This window comes from Nicotiana sylvestris, chromosome 10 (genome assembly GCF_000393655.2).
Source record: "Nicotiana sylvestris chromosome 10, ASM39365v2, whole genome shotgun sequence".
Taxonomy (NCBI): Eukaryota; Viridiplantae; Streptophyta; class Magnoliopsida; order Solanales; family Solanaceae; genus Nicotiana; species Nicotiana sylvestris.
The window spans coordinates 12,632,000-12,655,512 of NC_091066.1; the positions used below are offsets into that span (position 1 = coordinate 12,632,000).

Sequence of the window (23,513 nt, forward strand, 5' to 3'; positions counted from 1 at the left end):
TTTAGTACTATGGTAGATTTATATGTCAGTAATAAATATATAGTTCTTCTAGTATTTTTTAATTTTATTTTTTATATATTAGTTTAAGATGAAAATTTACGTAATCTACCTCAACTTTTTGGGAATTGGGGAATGAGAATTATTGGTAGTAATTGTTGTTTGAATGAGTTTGACTCTTTTATTTATTCAATCTACAATAAGAGAAACATTTATTTAGTCAATCTACATTAAAAGAAACCTATTTATACGCTTTTCTGTACTTTATAAATTATAACGGGCACCAAATAAATGTCTTAAATTTCTTTCCTTTTCCTTATATTGACAAAATTCCACCAATGACCAAAAACAAAAGAACGAGACAAAATCAGTTATTTAATTATGACGCAGTAATTTTGCAAAAATCTTAGTAGTAATCTTATTCCTATCCAGCTACGCATTTAAACACACGTGCTTAAAGTTTAAGCAAATATTGAAAACATACACGTCTGTCTATATATAAATCTTGAAATAAAAAAAAATAAAAAAATTGGTTCTATTCTTGGAGTAGTCTTCAAAGTTTTTGACTTGAATTTTGCAAAAATCTATTGCTCCAATGAATTATTTTCAAAGATTGCCAGAAGGCTGCATATTGGAAATTCTTTCACGTACAACTCCAGTAGATGCAGTAAGATCATGCATTTTATCAAGAGGATTCAAGACTGCTTTGGAATCAGAAATTATTTGGGAAAGATTTTTGCCCTCTGATTATCAAGAAATAATTGAAAGATCAGAGTTTCCTTCTGTTTGTACAACCAAAAAAGAGCTTTATTTTAGTCTCTGTGAATATCCCATTCTTCTTGATGGAGGCAAACTGGTAAAAACCCTATTTTGAAGTGCTTATCTTTTATGCTTTCGTTGCTTTATTTGTTCTGTTTTTTATTTATTTAATGAAGGTTGTATTTGGTCCGCTTCTGGGACTGGACTATTTTACCATATCTACAGTATCTCTTGCTGGAAGAGGGAGCTTTGAGTAGTTAAGGTTGTCTGTGACCTATGAGTTTGAGCCGTAGAAGCAGTCGCTAATGTTTATATTAGGGTATTGTTTACATCACACCCTTCGGGATGCGGCCTTTATGCGGATTGGTCACCGGGCTGCCCCTTTTACTATCTCCTGCCAACATAAATCGTGTAACTCTTATGTCATAGATCCCAAGTTCGAGCCGTGTAAGCAGTTAGTAATATTTGTATTAGGGTAGTAATGTTTGCATTAGGGTAGACTGTTTACATTACACCCATCGGGATCGCCTTTTCAATATGAACACGGGATGCTTTGTTCACCGGGCTGCCCCTTTTACTATCTCCTACTGACATAAATTGTGCAACTCTTATGCCACTAAGATTTAGGGAAATGGAAAAAAAAACTCAGCATATTGTCTCGGCAGAATTTGATCCCTAATTTTCACCTAAATTTCATAGGTCACACATTGTGCTGTTGTGTGTGTGTGTTTTTGTTTTTTGGGCTTCTGTAATATTTTTATTTTTTTTGGAGAGAGGGCATACTGAATGAGATTCTTTTTAATAAAGTATAAAGTCGATTTACTAGCTAAAAGTTAGTTTGCTCAACCAACAAGTTACGAGGTTGTTCTTTGATCATATTTTTCTTAAATATTTTATAAGTATTTTGAATTATAACTTATTATGATTTATAATCTTTTTTATGTAGTTCTCAAATATGTATTTATAAAACTTGAAGAATCTATATCTAAATTGACGGTTCAAAATTAAGGACTTTGACCTTGTACTCAAGTAGAATGGATCGGAGGGAGGACTATACATTAAATTTGAAATTGAAAGAGTAATATTCTTCTATTTGTCCTGTTTTTTTCTCAGTTAATTAGCCAAACCATGATTCTTGTGTAAATGCATCTCTTACTCAAACTCTTTTTCAGAGTTTTTCACTGGATAAGCACAGTGGGAAGAAGTGTTTCATGGTAGCACCAAGAGAGCTTATAATTTCGTGGGGCGATAACTTAAACCATTGGCAATGGAAGCCTCATCCGGACTCTAGGTTTGTCTCTTTTTATTTTCATTGCTTATTCGTCTATGGTTTTCTTCCACCCTTCCTCCTTCCAACTCCTGCAAGAATATTTAGTTAATTTTCTATCGAAAAAGGGTAAAAGATACTCCTGGACTATAAGAAATAGCTTAATTTTACCCTTCGTTATATTTTGAGATCACTATGAGCTCAACCTGAAATATAATATAGGGTAATTTTGAACCACTGCCAAAAGTTGAATACGGACATTTGAACTTTTTTCCTGGATTATTTTGGCACGTGGAATATGTTGCTGAAGCCAAATATATATAGTGTGAATAAGTCACAACTACTATACCAAAAATTATGACAGTCACCAAATAATAAATAAGACAATAAAGCAACAATAAAAGGAACACCAGAATTTTCGAGGTTCGGCCAACTTTGCCTACTCCTCGGACACAACCAATATTTTATTCCACTCTAAAAATACAAGTGAAATAATACTAAAGAGAGAAGATACAAATGTCTTAAACAGATGAGAAGGCAAATGAGAGGTGTGTTTAAATCCTAAACATTAGGCCTTCTTTTATAGGGGGAAAATCCCCCCCCCTCCCAAACTCAAGAGCCCACCGATGTGGGACAAAGAATTTGCCAAACTTCAACAAATCTCCACCTTGGCAAAATTCCACATCTTCAATTTTCTCTCAATAACAAATTTCAAATTTTTGATTGTGTCTAAATCTTCAATCTTCAGTGTTCAACAATGTTGATCAAATCCAAACAATGTTGAAACTTGATCGCAGTCACCACCTTTGTCAGCATATCAGCAGGATTCTAATTTTCTTCATCGTGACTCCTCCTTCTTCTATGATTTCTCGTACGAAATGATACCGAACATCAATATGCTTCGTCCTTGCATGATAAACTTGGTTCTTCGCTAATTGAATAGCACTTTGACTATCACAAAAAATTATGATACCTTTTTGTTCAACACCAAGCTCCTTTAGCAATCCTTGAAGCCAAATTGCCTCCTTCACAACCTCTGTAATAGCCATATACTCTGCCTCTGTTGTAGACAAAGCAACTGTTGACTGCAAAGTAGACTTCCAACTAACTGGTGCCTTTGCAAAAGTAAACACATAACCAGTAGTTGATCTTCGTTTGTCCAGATCACCCGCAAAATCTGAGTCACAATATCCAACTACAGACTGATTGTCTTCCTGCTCAAAAACTAACCCGACATCTACAGTATTATGAATATACCGTAGAATCCACTTCACAGCTTGCCAATGCTCCTTCCCTGGATTGTGCATATATCTGCTAATAACTCCAACAGCTTGTGAAATGTCAGGCCTTGTGCAAACCATTGCATACATCAAGCTACCAACAACATTTGCGTATGGTACCTTTGACATATACTCTCGTTCAGCTTCATCCATTGGCGACATAGTAGTACTTAGCTTAAAATGGGAAGCAAGTGGAGTACTAACTGGCTTAGTCTTGTCATCTATGCCAAAACGTTGAAGTACTCTCTTCAAATATTCCTTTTGAGATAAACAGAGTTTCTTTGAACGTCTATCTCTAATTATCTCCATGCCAAGAATTTTCTTTGCCTCACCCAAATCCTTCATCTCGAACTCCTTCTTCAGTTGAATCTTCAACTTATCAATTTCTTCCGAATTCTTGGAAGCTATCAACATATCATCAACATATAGGAGAAGATATACAAAGGAACCATCTTTAAGCTTGTGCAAATACACACAATGATCGTATTTGCTTTCTCTTGTACCCTTGCCGCAACATAAACTCGTCAAATCACTTGTACCATTGTCTAGAAGATTGTTTCAATCCGTACAACGATTTTTCAAGTTTGCACACCATATTTTCTTTTCCAGCAACTTTGAATCCTTCTGGCTGAGTCATGTAGCAGTTTTTACATCCATCTGAACTAGTTCCAAATCCAATTGTGCTACCAAAGCCAACATAATTCTACTGGAGGAATGTTTTACAACTGGAGAAAACACTTCATTGTAATCAATTCCCTCCTTTTGAGCATATCATTTGGCCACCAATCTTCCTTTGTAGCGAACATCTACTTGGTTAGGAAATCCTTCTTTCTTTGCAAATACCCATTTGCACCCAATTGCTTTCTTTCCCTTCGGGAGATTGGCCAATCTCCATATATGATTCTGATGAAGGGACTGTATTTCATCATTCATGGCAATCCTCCACTTATCTTCTTCTGAACTTTGGACAACGTCTTTATAAGTGGTAGGGACATCATCAGCTACAATTGAGGTTGCACAAGCAACCGTCTCTATGAGACGAACAGGTTTCGTTATTGTTCTTTTTGGCCTGCTGGTTGCTATTGATTCAAGTTGTTGTTGAGGTTCCTGAGTTGGAATCTCCTCTACTGGCTCTCCTTCCAGAGGGTAATCTTCATTTGTTTCCTCCTCTGCTTCTTGTGTAGGAAAAATAAATTTTCCCTCAAACTCCACCTGCTTAGAAGCACCTTCATTTTGTTTGGTATCTTCTGTTACCTTATTTACCATAGCAGATTCATCAAAGGTAACATCCCTGCTGAATATTACTTTCTTTGTCATAGGACACCATAAGCGATATCCTTTGACTCCAGAAGTAATTCCCATAAAAATAGCCTTCTTTGCCCTTGGATCCAATTTTGACTCTGTCACATGATAATATGCAGTTGAGCCAAACACGTGCAAAGAGTCATAATCTACAGCAGGCTTTCCATACCATTTTTCAAATGGTGTCTTGCCATCAATAGCAGCAGATGGTAGACGATTAATGAGGTGGCATGCATATGTAATTGCCTCAGCCCAAAATTCTTTGCCCAAGCCAGCATTGGACAACATACACCGTACCTTCTCCAGCAAGGTCCGGTTCATACGTTCTGCCACTCCATTCTGTTGTGGTGTATGTCTAACAGTGAAGTGTCGGACGATGCCATCATTTTCACAGACCTTATTGAAATGATCATTTTTGTATTCACCTCCATTGTCTGTGCGAATACACTTGATCCTCCTGCCTGTTTGATTCTCCACCATCGTCTTCCATTTGAGAAAAATTCCCAGCACTTCATCTTTGTTTTTCATTGTATACACCCACACTCTTCGAGAAAAATCATCAACAAAGGTTACAAAATAGTGCTTCCCACCCAATGAAGGTGTTTTGGAAGGACCCCAAACATCAGAGTGTACATAATCCAAAATGCCTTTAGTATTATGGATCGCTGTACCAAATTTAACCCTTGTCTGTTTCCCTTTGACACAATGCTCACAAAACTCCAAGTTGCAAGCCTTTACTCCTTTTAACAATCCTTGATCTGATAGAGTTTTCAAGGATTTTCCTCCAGCATGTCCCAAGCGCATGTGCCATAGCTTGGTTGCTTCTGCCTCTTTGTCGTCACTGGATGTCACTGTCGCTGTCCCAATAACTGTACTGCCACGATAGCGGTACATATTATTATTCTTCCGATTAGCCTTCATTACCACTAGTGCACCGGAGCATACTCTCATCACTCCATTTTCTGCAATGATTTTGAACCCTTTTGATTCTAGGGCTCCTACAGAGATGAGATTCTTCTTCAAATCCGGTACAAATCGAACATCTGTTAATGTTCTGATCATTCCATCATGGTTCCTTAATCGTATTGAACCAATGCCATATGAGGTAAGAGGGCTGTTATCCGCTGTGTGGATGACTCCATATTCTCCTTCTTGAAATTCCACAAACCAGTCCCTGTTGGGACACATATGATAGCTACAAGCCGAGTCCATCAACCATATGTCTGATGATGTTGATGACTCTGTTGTAACTAATGAGAAGTCTGAATCATCACAATCAGCTACATTTGAATCCATAATGGCCTTTCCATTGTTATGTTTGGCCTTATTCTTCAACTTCGGACAGTCTTTCTTCCAGTGCCCTTTTTCTCGACAAAAGGCACATTCATCTTTGCTGGGTCTGGATCTTGACTTGGATCTTCCCTTCTTTGTCCTCGTTTGATTTTGAGGACGACCCCTCACAAATAGTGCTTCTCCTTCTCCGCCCTTCTGTTTTTCTCGCTTTCTTTGTTCATAGCTGTACAAAGCCGAACAAACTTCTCTGAGAGAAACTTCGTCATTTCCATGGAGTAGAGTAGTTTCAAGGTGCTCGTACTCATCAGGAAGTGACGCCAACAACATCAAGGCCAAGTCACCATCATCATAAGTTGTATCCATATTTTGCAAATCTGTGACCAACTTATTGAAACTGGTGATATGTTCATTCATCGTGGTACCAGGAACATAGGTGAAGTGAAACAGTCTCTTCTTCATGTACAATTTATTTTGACTATTTTTCTTCAAAAATTTATCCTCCAGTGCTTTCCATAATTTACTTGCAGAAGTTTCCTTTGTGTATGGATATTTCTGCTCTCTAGCAAGGTAGGATCGAATGGTACCGCAAGCAACACGGTTGATAATTTTCCAATCTTCTTCTCCAATAACATCTAGTCTCTTTTCTTCAATGACAAGATCTAGCCCTTGTTGAAAAAGGACATCTAGAACCTCACCTTGCCACATCCCAAAATGCCCGGACCAGTCAAAAATTTCTACCGCAAATTTCGCATTTGACACAATTCTTGTCATAAGCGAAGATGCCAATGATGACGTATTGTTGACACTTGATGTAGATTCTTCTTGTTTATTGTCTCTCATATTTGACACAAATATTATTTAATAGCTGACGACACAAATCAAGATTATTTCCTTTCTGATGTAGAAGATCAGACTAAGCTGCAGACAAAACCGAGCTTGGATGGAACTGAACAAGATTTGGCGAACGAATACAAAGGTCAAAGGCTTTATTATTGAGAAAGTAAAAGGAGGTTATTCAGTAGCCATCGCAGGTTTCATTACTTTTCTTCCATTCCGTCGCAGAAGGAAAAGGATATCGAATGATCGATTCACCATTGAGAACATTAACCCCAAAAAGACGAATATTGTGGTGTTCTAACAGCGGCAGATCAAAGAAGAACTTGATGACCTGAGAAAAAGATAAATTTTGGTTTTGATTTCTTATTTTTAGTTAGTGACGATATATATGATTTTTAGCTTAATTGTGTAATTAGATGGACCACTGTTGTGTTTCCATAATATCTAAGGAGTAAGGACCAAAAGTGCAATTTATGCTTTTTAATTTTCTTCATTTTAGTTGTGGCTTGTGAATGATACTCCATCTGTCCCATTTTATATGACAGTTTTTGACTGCACAATGAACTTTCAATAATTAAAGTGACTTATGTATTGTATTAGTGATAGTGGAAACATTATCAAAGTAATATCAAAACATTGAGTTCTAGAGTTCATCCCATTTAAAGTTTAAGATTTGAATAATCAAATATTTGAATTCCTGAAAGTTGTGAAAATTGTATTGAATAATAGAATGCTGTGAATAACATGTTTTTTTTTTCCTCTGATGCATTTTGTATATGTGATTTCATATCTTGAATAGAGCTTTTCACTTGATAAGAAAACTGGGAAGAAATGTATTATGGTGGCACCAAAGGAAATTGCTTTTTCATGGGAGCATACACCACAATATTGGGGACTCTCATATTACCCCGAATCCAGGTTTTCTATTTTCTCTATTGACGAATTTACTTTTTGATGTCCCGAGTTCAATTCTCGGAATGCCCCCTAGTTCTTTGTCTATTGAAAACAGTCTCTCTACCTCATACAAGATAGGGATAAGGTCTGTGTATACCTCACCCAGGGGCTAAGCTACATGTCTTAAAATTGATCACCTCCGTCGAAAAATTAAACTGTATATATAAGTAAAATATTAGGTATAACAAATGTTGAACACCCTTTTGTTGAGAAGTTTTTACTTCTTTCAAATTTAAACATGTTGGGTAAATTTTTATGCTTCGTCACTTACCCACCCTCCCTAGACCCCATTTGTGGAATCACACATGGTATGTTGTTGTTTGTTATGAATTTACTTTTTAGAAGGAATTAGTTAATTAGATAGACAAAAAAGGACTCTTTTAAGACAGAATAGCACTCATTTGCTTCCAAGAAAATGGATTTGCAATCATGAGCAGAAATAAAATTCTGTAACATTCCTTGTTGAGCTTTGCATATGTTGAAATAAAATTCTATTATTATTATATATAGGTGAATCCAAGATTTAACCATGACGGGCTTAATCTTTAATGTTCTTAGTAGTAAACTCATTGTACTTTTTGAAATTATGAGTTCAAACTTTAATAAAAGGGCAGTCCAGGGTACTAAGCTCTCGTTATGGGCGAGGTCCAGGAAAGGGCCGGACCACAAAGGTGTATACCTTGCATTTCTGCAAGTTGAGTTCATGCTCAAAAGAGCCAGTTGCCTTATCTATCAGTATCGGTTGCGAAAGCAGAATGACCATAAGAATCTCTTTGCAGAAGATCAGAAAATTCTTGGAAATTTTGCAGATTCTCATTAACAATCCATGTATTCTTAACTTGTAAATGAGCTGCATATATGAATTTATAAATATTGAGATTTTTTTTTTTTTTTTTTTTTTTTTTTTGCAGATTCTCAGAAATTGCTTATTTCCGGGGTTTTTGTTGGCTTGATATCCGTGGCAAGATTGCAAGTCAAATGTTGTCAAAGAGAACAACATATGTCGTGTATCTGGTGTTCAACTTCGCGCCAGATGAATTTGACGGTCTTGAAATTGGTCAGTCAGTTGTTAAATTTGTCAGTTGTGAGAGTGACAATGAAGCTGAGGAACGACGAAAAGTCAGGAGAATTGGCTAAGTTAAAGCTCAAAGAAGAGTTGATGAATGGATGGAAATAGAAATGGGGAAGTTTTTCAATGACAGCGGAGAGGATAGAGATGTTGAAGTGCGATTAATGGAGATCAGGCGTCGTTATGGTAGAGGTGGCCTCTTAGTTCAAGGAATAGAGTTTCGACCAGAATGAACACGAGAATCTCTCTGTTTTCTATAGATTTAAATTCTTCTGAATATGGCCCTTCTCACCAAAGATTTGCTATATGAAAAACGCAATTCTAGTGCCTGCTGCGAATATAATTGTTCAATTTAATACTCCAAGTTTGTTCAATTTGTTCACGTATATCATTTGGCTAGAAGTTTTATGGCAAGTCGTTGTCCTTGGTGGGATGATGAAATCTCTCCACCCTTAACTTAAGTTCTTGGGTTCGGTCCCGAAAAAGAAAAAATTCTTGGTAGGAGCCCCTTCTTTTCTGAATGGGCCCTACATGGTGCAAATCTGAATTAGTGTCGAGTCAATAAGTTTCATTTACGCTAGACCATAAAAAAGAATTAAAAGCACTACATAAATGTAATGACAATATTATTATCTGAATTATACATAATTCGCACTTTCTGAGAAGAAAACCAAGTTGCAGATAGGATGACTAAGCATGGAAGTGAAAACCAAGGGGAAATTCTGCTTATATCACCTCCAACTCTTGTTTTGGGGTAGTTTTTTAAAAAAGACTTTGGTTTACTTAGCTGTCCCATTAATACATTCTGAGAAAGACACTGGTTTTGTCATCAAGTATCCTATATATATATTCGAATCAATAACAATTCTTAACCACAAACTAACAAACAAAACAGGTGTAAACACTCTGAAAAAAGTTTTCATAATTTAAAATCTTCCATTTGTTTTCTATATAAACAACAACAACAACAACCCAGTATAATTTCCAAATAGACCCCCGGCATCCTTCCCTCCAAGAACTTCCCACCTTGCTCTTAGGGAGACTCGAACTCACAATCTCTTAGTTGAAAGTGGAGATTGCTTACCATCAGAGCAACCTCTCTTGTCTACTTTTTTCTATATAAACAGTCCAAATTAAATCATCAACACTAATCAAGTGAATTTTACCCATGGAGTATCTTCTGTCACTGCCCGAAGGTTGCAATGCTCAAAGAAGAGTTGACGGATGGACAGAAATAAAAATGGGCAACTTTTTCAACGGTAGCAGAGAGGATAGAGATGTTGAAATGCGATTAATGGAGATTCAACGTCGTTTTGAGACAAGTGGCCTCTTAATTCAAGGAATAGAGGGAATGACGGAGAAAAGAACCTCTTACTATACTATGTCTTTCCATGTAAAAGATGTCTGGTATTGCACGGTTTCACTCTTTTTCGAATAAATCAATTCATTTGACATCCTAATTATTAGATTCAATTTTTTTTTACGTTCCCTCTCTAAGGCGTCGTCCTGGGATAGGTGGCCTGTTAGTTGAAGGAGTAGACTTTCGCCCGGAATGAACTAACAGCTTGTTTGTTATGTATCATTTCATATTGTGTCGTATAGTATTGTATTGTATAACAAGCTGTAAAGAGAAAATTCCTCTTACTATGCCTTGACACGAGTCTTTCTCTTTTGGATCGATTCAAAATTCTTCTGAACGTGGCCCTCCTTCTCACCAAAAGATTTGCTATATGAACAACTCGTTGCCTTAGCTCCTGTTGCCAATATAATTGTTCGATATAATACTTTAAGTTTGTTTATCTAACATTAGCAAGAAACAGAGGAGATCAAATTCCCCTGTAATTTATTTATATTAGGTGACTGTTGGTTCGATTTGTACAAGTACATCATTTGGCTAGAGGAAGCTTTTAAATCATATGCCCGCGGGTGATGCCCATATATATTGTCGCGAATGACATGTTTCTCTGACATCCTGCTCTTTGTGGTTATTGGTTTCCCTATAATCCAAAGTGTCATATATTTGGAGTCTCGCTTTGCCCTTGAGGTTGATTATTAACTCAAACTGTTGTTTGACTCAAAAGATATCGAAATCTTTTTGAACAAATCAATCAAAGAAGATAAAGAGGTAAATTTTAAAAAATATAATTAATCCCGGATCAAAGAGCTAATAGCATGGATCGTGTATAAGATAAAAGAGATGTAAATGATCTTATTGAAATTCTATATTGTGTCTCCCATCGATCGATGGGGAGATAGCTTTACATTTTCTTCTATAGATTACTTCTTTCCTATGAAGAATACAAGAAGAGAGTTTCGGAGAGAGAAAGGAGGGAGCAGCCCCCCCCCCCATCGAAGGTTTCCCTTACTATATATAGTCAAGGCACCCTTACTCTTTGCTTGGTCCACTACTAGAAATCCGGTAAAAAGGGACCACAAAAAGCGACCAAGGTTGGTCGCTTATAGGTCAAAAAGCGACCAAAAAGCGTTCAAACAGGCCTGGTCGCTATATTGCTGGTCCCTTTATCTTAGGGACCAAAGTTGGTCGTTAATTAGCGACCAACTTTGGTCTCTAAGGTAAAAGGACCAAATATTCCGGGTAAAGAATATACCGACCAACTTTGGTCAATTTAATATTTTAATAATATAATTTTAGCGACCAAAGTTGGTCTCTACATGTAAATTCTATTTTTTTAATTTATTATTAATCAAAATATAGCGACCAATTTTGGTCTCTAAACCAAATATTATATTTTAAAATCTGAAAAATAGACACCAAAGTTGGTTGCTTTTTTATTAATTTTTTTAAAAAATAAGCAACCAAAATTGGTCGCTAATTTCAAGAATTTAATTATATTTTAAATATAAACGACCAAAATTGGTCGCTATATTTCCAGAAATTATTTTTTTTAATGGAATAACGACCAAAGTTGGTCGCTTTTTAAGAAATCTGGGTTAATTAGCGACCAACTTTGGTCGCTATTTCCCAGAAAATAATTTTTTTAATAGAAAAGCGACCAAAGTTGGTCGCTTTTCTGGGTATTATTTTGGCAGAAACTGCCTGTTTTGGCAGCTACACTACCTGCCAGCACACCAAATCACTATTAGAAGCAACAACAACAACAATACCAACAACAACACAACAACAACAACACAACAACAACAACAACACAAAAACAACATTAAAACCAACAAAGTTGAAAGTTCAATAGAACTACCACATTAAGCTAACCAAACTAAGTTAACTCTTATTACAAGCTCATTCGAAAACCGATTCTATTTGTCTAGTTCAAAGTGTATAAAAGTCAATGAGTGTTTTGTACATCATTATTATCACTGTCTGATGAATTTTCATCACCATGAAGGTATCCAGAAGGGTCTACTTGTCGAGGACGGGAAGAACGATCACGGGGAGGACGGGAGGAACGAGCACTTGGAGGACGGGAGGAACGAGTACGGGGAAGGCGAGCCTCTGGCGATGAATCACAAGACCGGGGAATCGGAAAGCCTCCAGAAGCTAGGTGAGATTTGAGCTGCTCTTGCATGCCCTGGTACTGAGCTTGCATGCCAATGTACTGAGCATCTCTAAGCTTTTCTCTTTCTTTGGCCGCTTCTAGCTCGGATGTGAGCTTTGTTACAGTCTCCCGCATAGCGGAGAGGCTCTCCCCATCAAGTTGCTCGGCTTGCGAGGAAGTCCCTATTCCTTGCATTCCACACTTATAGCGATGAAATTTCTTAGTAGGAAGCCCGTATACCTTCCCCTATTTTGGACCGCCTGCAGCCTCCGTCCACATTCTTTCAGCATCCTCGTCCGAAGGTTGGATTGGCTCGCCCGACTCATTAGGTGGCTGACTGTGTATGAATTCATCCACTTCAACTGTGAAGCGACCCCATAAGAAAAATTACATTGAATTAGTATTTCAAAATTTATATAAAAGTAAATCAAAATACTTAATGAAAAGTGAGAACTTACATGTACAGTCGAGGCTCGTCCCTCGACCCACCTTTCTTGATTCGTCTCTTTCTTCTTCTTTACAATATGAGTCTCCTGGAATAGCTCATCTTGGTTCATCAGACGCCCCAACTTCTTTTCCTGAAAACTCATAAATTTTAGTTAATAAATAGAATAGATATACTTTGAAAATTAAAATAAATTAAGCAAATGGCACATTATTCTCAAAATAATAAGAACAAAAATGAGCAGTTTCCTTTGCAAGATAAGCTTTGCATATAGATCCTTCAATCCTATTCCTCTGTTTAACAAATTGTTTGCATTTGCCAATTGTCCTACATAATTTCAGGTTAGCCAAAAACAATCAAATAAAACAGAAAATTACATCAAACTTATAATATTACCTCTCAAAGGAATACATCCATCTGCATTGAACAGGCCCTCCAAGTCGTGCCTCGTGTACAAGGTGGATTGGAAGGTGTTCCATCACATCAAAAAACCCACATGAAAGTATCTTTTTCATCTTACCAGAAGTTACACGAATGTTCTGATCCATCTGGAGTAGGTTTTCTTCCCTTAATATGGAAGAACACAAGTCTTTGAAAAACAAACTAATTTCTGTGATGGGTTTTCTGATTCTTTCAGGCAAACCACAAAATGCAATAGGCACTAAGGTCTCCATAAAAACATGACAGTCATGACTTTTCAAATGACTCAACTTCCCTACCTCCATATCAACTTTTTCCCCAAGATTCGACACATAACCCTCAGGCATCTTCAATTTTGTTACCCAATCACAAATTTGCCATCTTTACTCCAAAGTGAATGTGTAACTTGCTTTGGGCTTGAATATCTTACCATTGTTTGTTGTCTGCAAGTATAATTCAGGTCACCTGCAATATTCTTGTAAGTCCATTCTAGCCTTCGGGTTTGTCCTTTGTCTTACCTTTAAGAGTACATGTCACGACCCGGATTTCCCACCCTCGGGAGTCGTGGTGGCACCTACTAGTGAAAGCTAGGCAAGCCAACCAACTGAACTATCTACCTTGTTTCCATTTTTAATCCGATAACAGTTAAGAGCCAACAATTAGATAATAACAGAATTGAATAAGCGGAAGGCTGCATTGTAAAGTTTTAATAATACTGCTAATACCAATCCATAACAAATCTACCCAAGACTGGTGTCACAACTTCACAGACTATCTAGGACTACTACAAATAAAGGTCTGAAAGAATAAACACAACACTGTCTCTGGAAATACATGAAAGAAACAGGAATAGTAGATAGAGGGAGACGTCAAGACCTGCGGACGCCTGCAGGACTACCTCGGATCGCCTGATGAACAAGAAACAACAATCTCACTGCGGTCCGAAGTCTACAGCACTGGGATCTGCACAAAAGAGTGCAGAGTGTAGTATCAGCACAACCGACCTCATGTGCTGGTAAGTGTCTAGCCTAACCTCGACGAAGTAGTGACAAGGCCAGGACCAGACTACCAAATAAACCTGTGCAATATAGCGTACAAAAATAATAGGAAGCAGATAACAATGATGGAAAAAATGATCAACCGGTGATATAAAAAGGAGGCAACAAGAATACCATTAAATGTTTCTCAACAAATAATAAATACAAGTGCAATCAATTAATCAAATCCTTCAAATATAAATCTTTCGCCTATAAATCTTTCAAGTAATAATCTCTAAGATAATATGCTTTTCAATAAATATATTTCGAATATATTTCCTTCAAATAAATATCTTTCAAATAAGCATTTTTCGAATATAATTCTTTCGAGTAAAGGTTGCCTTGTGACGCCTCATTTCACTTAACATAAAGTAGAATATAGCTTCCAACTCAATTAGGAAATCAACAAGAAAAGATGAAGTTATTTTTAGAAATCATTTGATAAAGAAGATACCCTTTTCCATTAAAGTACAATATCGAATGAATCATTACTTTTAATAAGAGAAATAAATAAATCAAAATATAGTAGAAATTCCTTTTTAAGAAAAGTACAACCTCAAAAGGTTTAAGGAAAATTTAGTTGAGAAATCAATTGAGTTAAAAATGTAACAATTGTTGAAATTTGGAGTAATGAACATATAAAAAAAGGGTAAAAACAAAATATCAAGAGAATTATAAAGGAACCAAAATCCAACCACTAACAAGAATAAGGAAAACAAAGGAAGATTTCACTTTCTTTTCACATCTTATTGCAGGCGTGCAACCCGATCCCATTTACTGTATCTCGTGGCAGGCGTGCCACCCGCTCCCATTTCATGTATCCCGTGGTAGGCGTACCACCCGCTCCCATTTCATTATATCTTGTGGTAGGCGTATCACCCGCTCCCATTTCATTATACCTTGTGGTAGACGTACCACCCACTCCCATTTTATTATGTCTTGTGGTAGGCGTACCACCCGCTCCCATTTTATTATGTCTTGTGGTAGGCGTACCACCCGCTCCCAATTACAAGCCAACAATAATCACAAGGAATCCCGACAAGGGAACAAGAGCAATATAACAACTTTCCGTCAAGGGAACAATGATATTTCAACAACATCCCGACAAGGGAACAATACTATCAAAACAAACATCCCGGCAAGAGAACAATAATATCAAACAAACATCCTGGCAAGGGAACAATACTATCAAAACAAACATCCCGGCAAGGGAACAATAATATCAAACAAACATCTCGGCAAGGGAACAATGGTGATAATAACATATGAAGCACAATAAACCACAACAGAGTCATAACAATTATAATACAAGACTCACGGGCATGCTTTACACTAACGTATAGATACTCGTCACCATGCCTATACGTCGTACTCCACAATTAACATGTAGCAAATAAGACACAACTCCTAATACCTCAAGCTAAGGTTAGACCAAACACTTAACTCGCTTTGCAACCAATTCAAAATTCCAACAAGCCTTTGCCTCGCGAATTTGTGCCTGAAATTCTCAAATCTAGTCATAAACAATTCGATTCAGTAAATAAAAATTATAGGAATTAATTCCATATGAAATTCTATATTTTCCATTAAAAATCCGAAATTGCACTAAAAATTTGCCAGGGGCCCATATCTCGGAACCCGACAAAAATTACGGAATATGAAACCTCATCCAACCACGAGTCTAATCATACCAAAATTACTAAATTTCGATAATATTTCCACCCTTAAATCCTCAAATCTATCCGAGAAAGATTTCAAACTCTTCCAACTAAATTCACATATTTAATGTCAATATTAATAGATTCGGGTAATCTAACCAAAATTAAGTTAAGAACACTTACCCCGTTGTTTTCTCTGAAAATCTCCCGAAAATCGCCTCTTCCCGAGCTCCAATTTGGTAAAAATGGAGTCCCATTTTCAGAACTTAACATTCTGTCTAGCACTGTTCATGGGAACTGTTCACGGGTACTATTCACATGCTGTAAAAAAATCAGCAGATGTCCAAAGAGAAAATTCAGCAGCATTTTTATATCGTTAACCTTCCGAAATCCACCCGAGACCCTCGAGACTTCAACAAAATACACCAACAAGTCATAAAACATGATACGGACTTAGTCGAAACCTCAAATCGCATCAAATAATGCTAAAACCGTGAATCACACCCAAATTCAAGCCTAATGAAACTAAGAACGTCCAACTTCTATATTCGATGCAAAAACCTATCAAATCAAGTCCGATTGACTTCAAATTTTGCACACAAGTCATAAATGACATAACAAAGCTATGAAAATTTTCAGAACTGGATTCCGACCCCGATATCAAAAAGTCAAATCTCCGGTCAAACTTGAGAAATCTTGAACCTTAGATTTCTAGATTCCGTTAAATGGCGATAATTTGATCTAAGTACCTCCAAATTCGATTTCGAGCATATGACCAAGTCCCAAATCACGATACGGAACTACCGGAATGGTCAAAACTTTTATCCGAGTTCGTTTGCCCAAAATATTGACCGAAGTCAACTCAATTGAGTTTTAAAGCTCTAGTTCACAATTTAATCCATTTTTCACATAAGAACCTTCCGGAAAATTATACGGACTGCGTACGCAAGTCGGGGATTTATTGATAGTGCTTTTCAAGGTCTTAAAATACCGAGATAATTATTTAAATTAAAGATGACATTTTGGGTCATCATATTCTCCACCTCTAAATCAGACGTACGTCCTCGAACGTACTAAGAATTATTCTCATGTTACCAAATTGATGATTTTACTTTTACACAATTATTCGCGATTGATCCCACATTACCGCATTCGACATAAGTCCGACAATACCATTTTAATTGAGATTATTTCCTTTATCCATATTTGTAAACTTTGAAACCAAATTTCTTACACTCCAATCATTTCCAGAAAGGTCCGATTTTCACGTCAACATACGATATTATTCCACTCTGGCTATAGAAACTCGTGCCTATGCACCCATCAAATATGGGGTATTACATTCTCCCCGACTTCGGTTCATTCGTCCTCAAATGAGAAGTAGAGTCTGTCCTCAAACACATAATGTAACTTATCTCTTTCTTTGCACATCTCAATATCCCAAATTTTTCTAACTCCCAAATTTTGCAGACATTTCGGCAGAGTCTCCCCTATAATTGGGCCAATCCATCTGCTAGAGTAACACCAAAACAACTCCTAATAACATATCTACCACTCAACAAATCACCGTAATGTATTTATCAATAACACCAATCTCCGCATTATAAGCGTGACACTATCATAAAGATATTTCGACATGAAACACATCATATGTATGAACTTAACCACATCTCTAGTTTTAATAGTGGTACATAATCGATTACAAAATTGCCAATTAACTTCATGTTAATAAATTCTTGTTTCAAGCTTTCACTTTACTAACAACGTAGCATGAAGACCTTATAATTACTTACCCAAATTAAAGATTTACAATTTAACGCCACCTGGGCACACACCTTGTAGGCTAAAACTAAATAATTACAATACAATTTGGCAAATTATGCACAGAGATATTCATATAAGAATTTTCAAATAAGCCTCACAGGCATGACCAGATACGGTGCAAAATAAGATGACACATAGGAGTACGTAGGATCAAATAAAACTGAAGCACCTCTGCCACAAACTAGAATAGTACCTGTGATAATTGCATCGGAAGCCTCAGCCTCGGGCCTGACTGGTAGAGCATAACATGGGGGCTGGGCCCCACCACCCTGTACTATATCTCTGGGACGGCCTGCTGCTGGCTGGCCTCCACCTCTAACAGCCTGAGATCCACCTCTAATACCTCTACCCCCACCTCAAATACCTCTACCCCCACCTCTAGCTGGCTGGGCGGGCTGTGGAACACTCAGTGCATGAACCATGGCACGAGAACCCTGATGTTGAGAGCTACTCGGTGCTCGAGGGCAATACCTAGCAATGTGCCTTGTGTCACCACAAGTAAAACAAGCCCTCGGCTATTGGGGCTGATGACCCTGGAAACTCTGTAGCGGTGGTGCACTGATAGGAGCTGGTGGTGCACTGTAGGACTGCTGATCAGAATACTGCATATGGGAACCACGACCACCTGAAGTACCGTGAGAAACCTGAAGTGCTGACTAAAAAGGTCTAGGAGGATGGCTTGTATCATACAAATCCCTACCTCTAGACAAGGTACCACTGAATCGGCCTGAATGACGAGGCCTCTTGTCAGACCCCTGACCACCTCCCTGCGATAGAACCATCTCAACTCTCCTGGCCACATTGGTCGCCTCATAGAAAGAAATCTCACTCCCAGTCTCCTTGGCCATCTAAAGTCGAATCGGCTGAATAAGTCCCTCAATAAACCTCCTTACCCTATCTCTCTTGGTGGGAAGTATGATAAGAGCATGACAGGCCAAGTCGATGAATCTGGTATCATACTGAGTAACAGTCATAGAACCCTGCTGGAGACGCTCAAACTACCTCCGATAGATCTCTCTCTAAGTAATAGGGAGAAACTTCTCTAGAAATAGCTGAGTAAACTGCTCCCAAGTCAAAGCTGACGATCCGGCTGGTCTAGCCAAACAATAGTCTCTCCAACAAGCCTTGGCGGATCCAGACGGGTGAAAAGTAGCAAAGTCGACCCCATTGGTCTCCACTATCCCCATGTTCCTAGGAACCTCGTGACAGCTGCCTAAATAATCCTGGGGATCCTCAGAAGATGCACCGCTGAAAGTGGTAGTGAAGGGCTTGGTAAAACTTATCCAACCTCCACAAGGCCTGCGAAGACGTAGCTAATCTATCACCGGTCTGTGCTGCTGCTCGGCTGAAGAAGTGGTATGTGACCTCACCATTCGTGAAAGGACAAGAGTAGAGGTTTCAATTTAGCATTGAGAGAAACAAATTGCATGACAGAGAAGAATAGAAGTGAAATTTTTCCTAACTCTGTAGCCTCTGAGGGATAAATACAGACGTCTCCGTACTGATCCCTTAGGCTCTACTAAGCTTGTCTGTGAACTGTGAGACCCATGTAACCTAGAGCTTTGATATCAACTTGTCACAACCCGGATTTCCCGCCATCGGGAGTCGTGATGGTGCCTACTAGTGAAAGCTAGGCAAGCCAACCAACTGAACTATCTACCTTGTTTCCATTTTTAATCCGATAACAGTTAAGCGCCAACAATTAGATAACAACAGAATTGAATAAGCGGAAGACTGCATTGTAAGGTTTTAATAATACTGCTAATACCAATCCATAACAAATCTATCCAAGACTAGTGTCACAACTTCACAGATTGTCTAGTAGTACTACAAATAAAGATCTGAAAGAATAAATACAACACTGTCTCTTGAAATACATGAAAGAAATATGAATAGTAGATAGAAGGAGACGCCAAGACCTGCGGACGCCTGCAGGACTACCTCGAATCGGCTGATGAACAAGAAACAACAATCTCACTATGGTCCGAAGTCTACAGCACTGGGATCTGCACAAAAGAGTGCAGAGTGTAGTATCAGCACAACCGACCCCATGTGCTGGTAAGTGCCTAGCTTAACCTCGACGAAGTAGTGACGAGGCTAGGACCAGACTACAAAATAAACCTGTGCAATATAGCGTACAAAAATAATAGGAAGCAGATAACAATGATGGCGACAATGATCAACTGGTGATATAAAAAGGAGACAACAAGAATACCATAAATGTTTCTCAACAAATAATAAATACAAATGCAATCAATTAATCAAATCCTTCAAATATAAATCTTTCGCCTATAAATCTTTCAAGTAATAATCTCTAAGATAATATGCTTTTCAATAAATATATTTTGAATATATTTCCTTCAAATAAATATCTTTCAAATAAGCATTTTAGAATATAATTCTTTCGAGTAAAGGTCGCCTTGTGACGCCTCATTTCACTTAACATAAAGTAGAGTATAGCTTCCAACCCAATTAGGAAATCAAGAAGAAAAGATGAAGTTATTTTTAGAAATCATTTGATAAAGAAGATACCTTATTCAATTAAAGTACAATATCGAATGAATCATTACTTTTAATATAAGAAATTAATAAATCAAAATATAGTAGAAATTTCTTTTTAAGTAAAGTACAACCTCAAATGGTTTAAGAAACAATTAGTTGAGAAATCAATTGAATTAAAAATATAACAATTGTTGAAATTTGGAGTATTGAACATATAAAAAAAAGGGTAAAAACAAAATATCAAGAGAATTATAAAGGAATCAAAATCCAACCACTAACAAGAATAAGGAAAACAAAGGCAGATTTCACTTTCTTTTCACATCTTATTGCAGGCGTGCAACCCGATCCCATTTCCTGTATCTCGTGGCAGGCGTGTCACCCACTCCCATTTCATGTATCTCGTGGTAGGCGTACCACCCGCTCCCATTTCATTATATCTTGTGGTAGGCGTACCACCCACTCTCATTTCATTATATCTTGTGGTATGCGTACCACCCACTCCCATTTCATTATATCTTGTGGTAGGCGTACCACCCGCTCCCATTTTATTATATCTTGTGGTAGGCGTACCACCCGCTCCCATTTCATTATATCTTGTGGTAGGCGTACCACCTGCTCCCATTTCATTATATCTTGTGGTAGGCGTACCACCCGCTCCCATTTCATTATATCTTGTGGTAGGCGTACCACCCGCTCCCATGTCATTATATCTTATGGTAGACGTACCACCCGCTCCCAGTTACAAGCCAACAATAATCACAAGGAATCCCGACAAGAGAACAAGAGCAATATAACAACTTCCCGCCAAGGGAACAATGATATTTCAACAACATCCCGGCAAGGGAACAATACTATCAAAACAAACATCCCGGCAAGGGAACAATAATATCAAACAAACATCCCGGCAAGGGAATAATACTATCAAAACAAACATCCCGACAAGGGAACAAGAATATCATACAAACATTCCGACAAGGGAACAATGGTGATAATAACATATGAAGCGCAATAAACCACAACAGAGTCATAACAATTATAATACAAGACTCGCGGGCATCCTTGACACCAACGTATAGATACTCGTCACCATGCCTATATGTCGTACTCAGTTGAGTTTTAAAGCTCTAGTTCACAATTTAATCCATTTTTCACATAAGAACCTTCCGAAAAATTATACGGACTGCGCACGCAAGTCGAGGATTTATTGATAGTGCTTTTCAAGGTCTTAAAGTACCGAGATAATTATTTAAATTAAAGATGACATTTTGAGTCATCACAGTACAACTGCTTAAATTTGCATCATCTTTATAATATAACATGCAACCATCTTCACAACAATCAATTCTCATTGACGAAAGTCCTAACTTAGAAACTAATTTCTTTGCCTTATAGAAATCCGCAGGTAATTTGATATTAGAGTCCACTAGTTCACTCATAAGGTCAATGAAAGAGTCCATGACTGCTTGAGAAATATTCCAATCAGATTTGATACTTAATAATCTAACTGCAACAGACAACTCAGAGTGCGGACTTTCATTACGTAGTAGACGACTAGCTGCTTTTAACTGTTCATAAAAATATTTTGCTTCATCATTAGGAGTTTGTTCAACATTTTCATTAGGCTCACCCCTAAGTGCATCCCAAAAGCATCCGCAACCATATCATGAATTCTAGAATCACGATTTGTATTCTCCACCGACCTACTACTTTCACCCACAACCATGTTATAAAATATCCTATGGCTACCATCGATCTCTCCATGATTAGTCCACACAAAGTAATTTGCTATAAACCCCTTCATATAAAGATGATGCTTAACTTCCGCCGGTTTTCCAAACTTCATACAGTCGCACCTAACACAAGGGCACATAATTACTCCTTCACTTAGGTATGGTGGAAGTGACATTGCATGTCTAATAAAGTCATCTACCCCTTCTACAAAATCCTCCCGCAATCCCTGCCGATTAGGATAATTCCTATTGTACATCCAAGTACGATGTTCCATCTATACAAATAAAACAAGAACAAATTAATTTAGTTAATTCATATCCTAATCTTTTTTTAGTTAACTAAAAGTCCAATTCATATCCTAAAAGTCCAATATGACCTTAAGTTCATAATTTATACATTAATAAACTCCTCCCTTTAATTCTTTTTCTTTTTTCATTGGATTAGAATCTATAGCAGCCCTCGATGTTTTTTAATCCTATAAATGTATAATGCATAGTTTAAAGCATGAATTTAGTCAAATTAATTTTAGTCCTATATATTTCATTGTTATCTCAAATAAAGAACAATATTAAGACAGAAAAACCAACATATATGAACAATATTTCACAATTGAACTCAATATAAATTAATACAAGAACTAAAAGTTCATAATTTCTACCTTAAGTTCATAAATCTAATGTAATTCAAACCAAAAACCCTAATACTAAATAGACAAATACTCTTATTTAGGTATTGCTAATGTTATCCCCAAATTAGTAGGTAAAACTAAATATTTTAGCTACTAACAATTACCATAGATTTAATTTAGCTAAGAACAATTAATATATATTCGATATTAAATATTGAATATTAAAATTTAGGATTTTAATTCAATTTAAAATTATGTACATATGTAGTATATATAGTATAGTATAGTATATAGTATATAAGCTATATATATATACTTAGTGCATAGTATAGTGTATATATATGTATATATATATATATATATATATATATATATATATATATATAGAGAGAGAGAGAGAGAGAGAGAGAGAGAGTATTGATTAAAACAAAACGTCTCGACTTATATCAATTAATATATTATAATTGATTCATCGACTTATTGTAACAGAGTTAATGACTGACATTCATTCACCACTAGGTTATAAGTTGATGAATCAATTATAACATATTAATTGATATAAGTCGAGACGTTTTGTTTTTAATATATATACATGCATCTAAGTAGGTTATAAGTCGATGAATCAATTTACAAGTGTATCAATACCTAAAAGAACCCGGCCCTGTGTTCCGAGCGCTTCATGTTCTTATATATATGTACACTTCACTGTAATACTATATATATATATATATATATATCACACTTCGTTGTACTACTTAACTGCATATATAGCATGTTAGAGTATATTTTAGTGTATTCATCCCTTGTATTACAAAAGTGTTAACGGCTTACATTTATATTATTTAGATAGTAAATACAAAAGTGATTTTTAAATTTGACCAATGTTGACCTGAAAAGAGACCAACTTTGGTCGCTACTTTTCCAGAAATTATATTTAGCGACTAAAGTTGGTCGCCAATTATCCAGAAATTAAATTTAGCGAAAATTTAAATCAGATT

The 23,513-nt window shown here is 36.8% G+C and overlaps 1 protein-coding gene across 4 annotated transcripts; it reads left to right on the top strand.

The window, feature by feature from the left end:
- Positions 1-528: 528 nt before the first annotated feature.
- Positions 529-9,141, top strand: LOC104215380 (F-box protein PP2-B3-like). 4 transcript variants are annotated; one of them, XM_070160402.1, is made up of 4 exons: positions 543-853; positions 1,929-2,047; positions 7,535-7,653; positions 8,601-9,141. In XM_070160402.1, the coding sequence occupies exons 1-4, from the start codon at positions 593-595 to the stop codon at positions 8,864-8,866; spliced, it is 765 nt and encodes a 254-aa protein (XP_070016503.1). In that variant the 5' UTR covers positions 543-592; the 3' UTR covers positions 8,867-9,141. The 4 variants fall into 4 exon arrangements, 3 of the variants coding, with proteins under 3 accessions (XP_070016505.1, XP_070016503.1, XP_070016504.1); XM_070160403.1 differs by having other exon boundaries at positions 7,553-7,653; XM_070160404.1 differs by lacking the exon at positions 7,535-7,653 and having other exon boundaries at positions 529-853.
- The last annotated feature ends 14,372 nt before the right edge of the window (positions 9,142-23,513 follow it).

Bases quoted from the DNA above. Each gene is read 5' to 3' on its own strand.
- LOC104215380 (XM_070160402.1), top strand. From the start codon at position 593: ATGAATTATTTTCAAAGATTGCCAGAAGGCTGCATATTGGAAATTCTT. The intron at 2,048-7,534 runs GTTTGTCTCTTT...TATCTTGAATAG, and splicing joins AAGCCTCATCCGGACTCTAG to AGCTTTTCACTTGATAAGAA. The intron at 7,654-8,600 runs GTTTTCTATTTT...TTTTTTTTGCAG, and splicing joins TCATATTACCCCGAATCCAG to ATTCTCAGAAATTGCTTATT.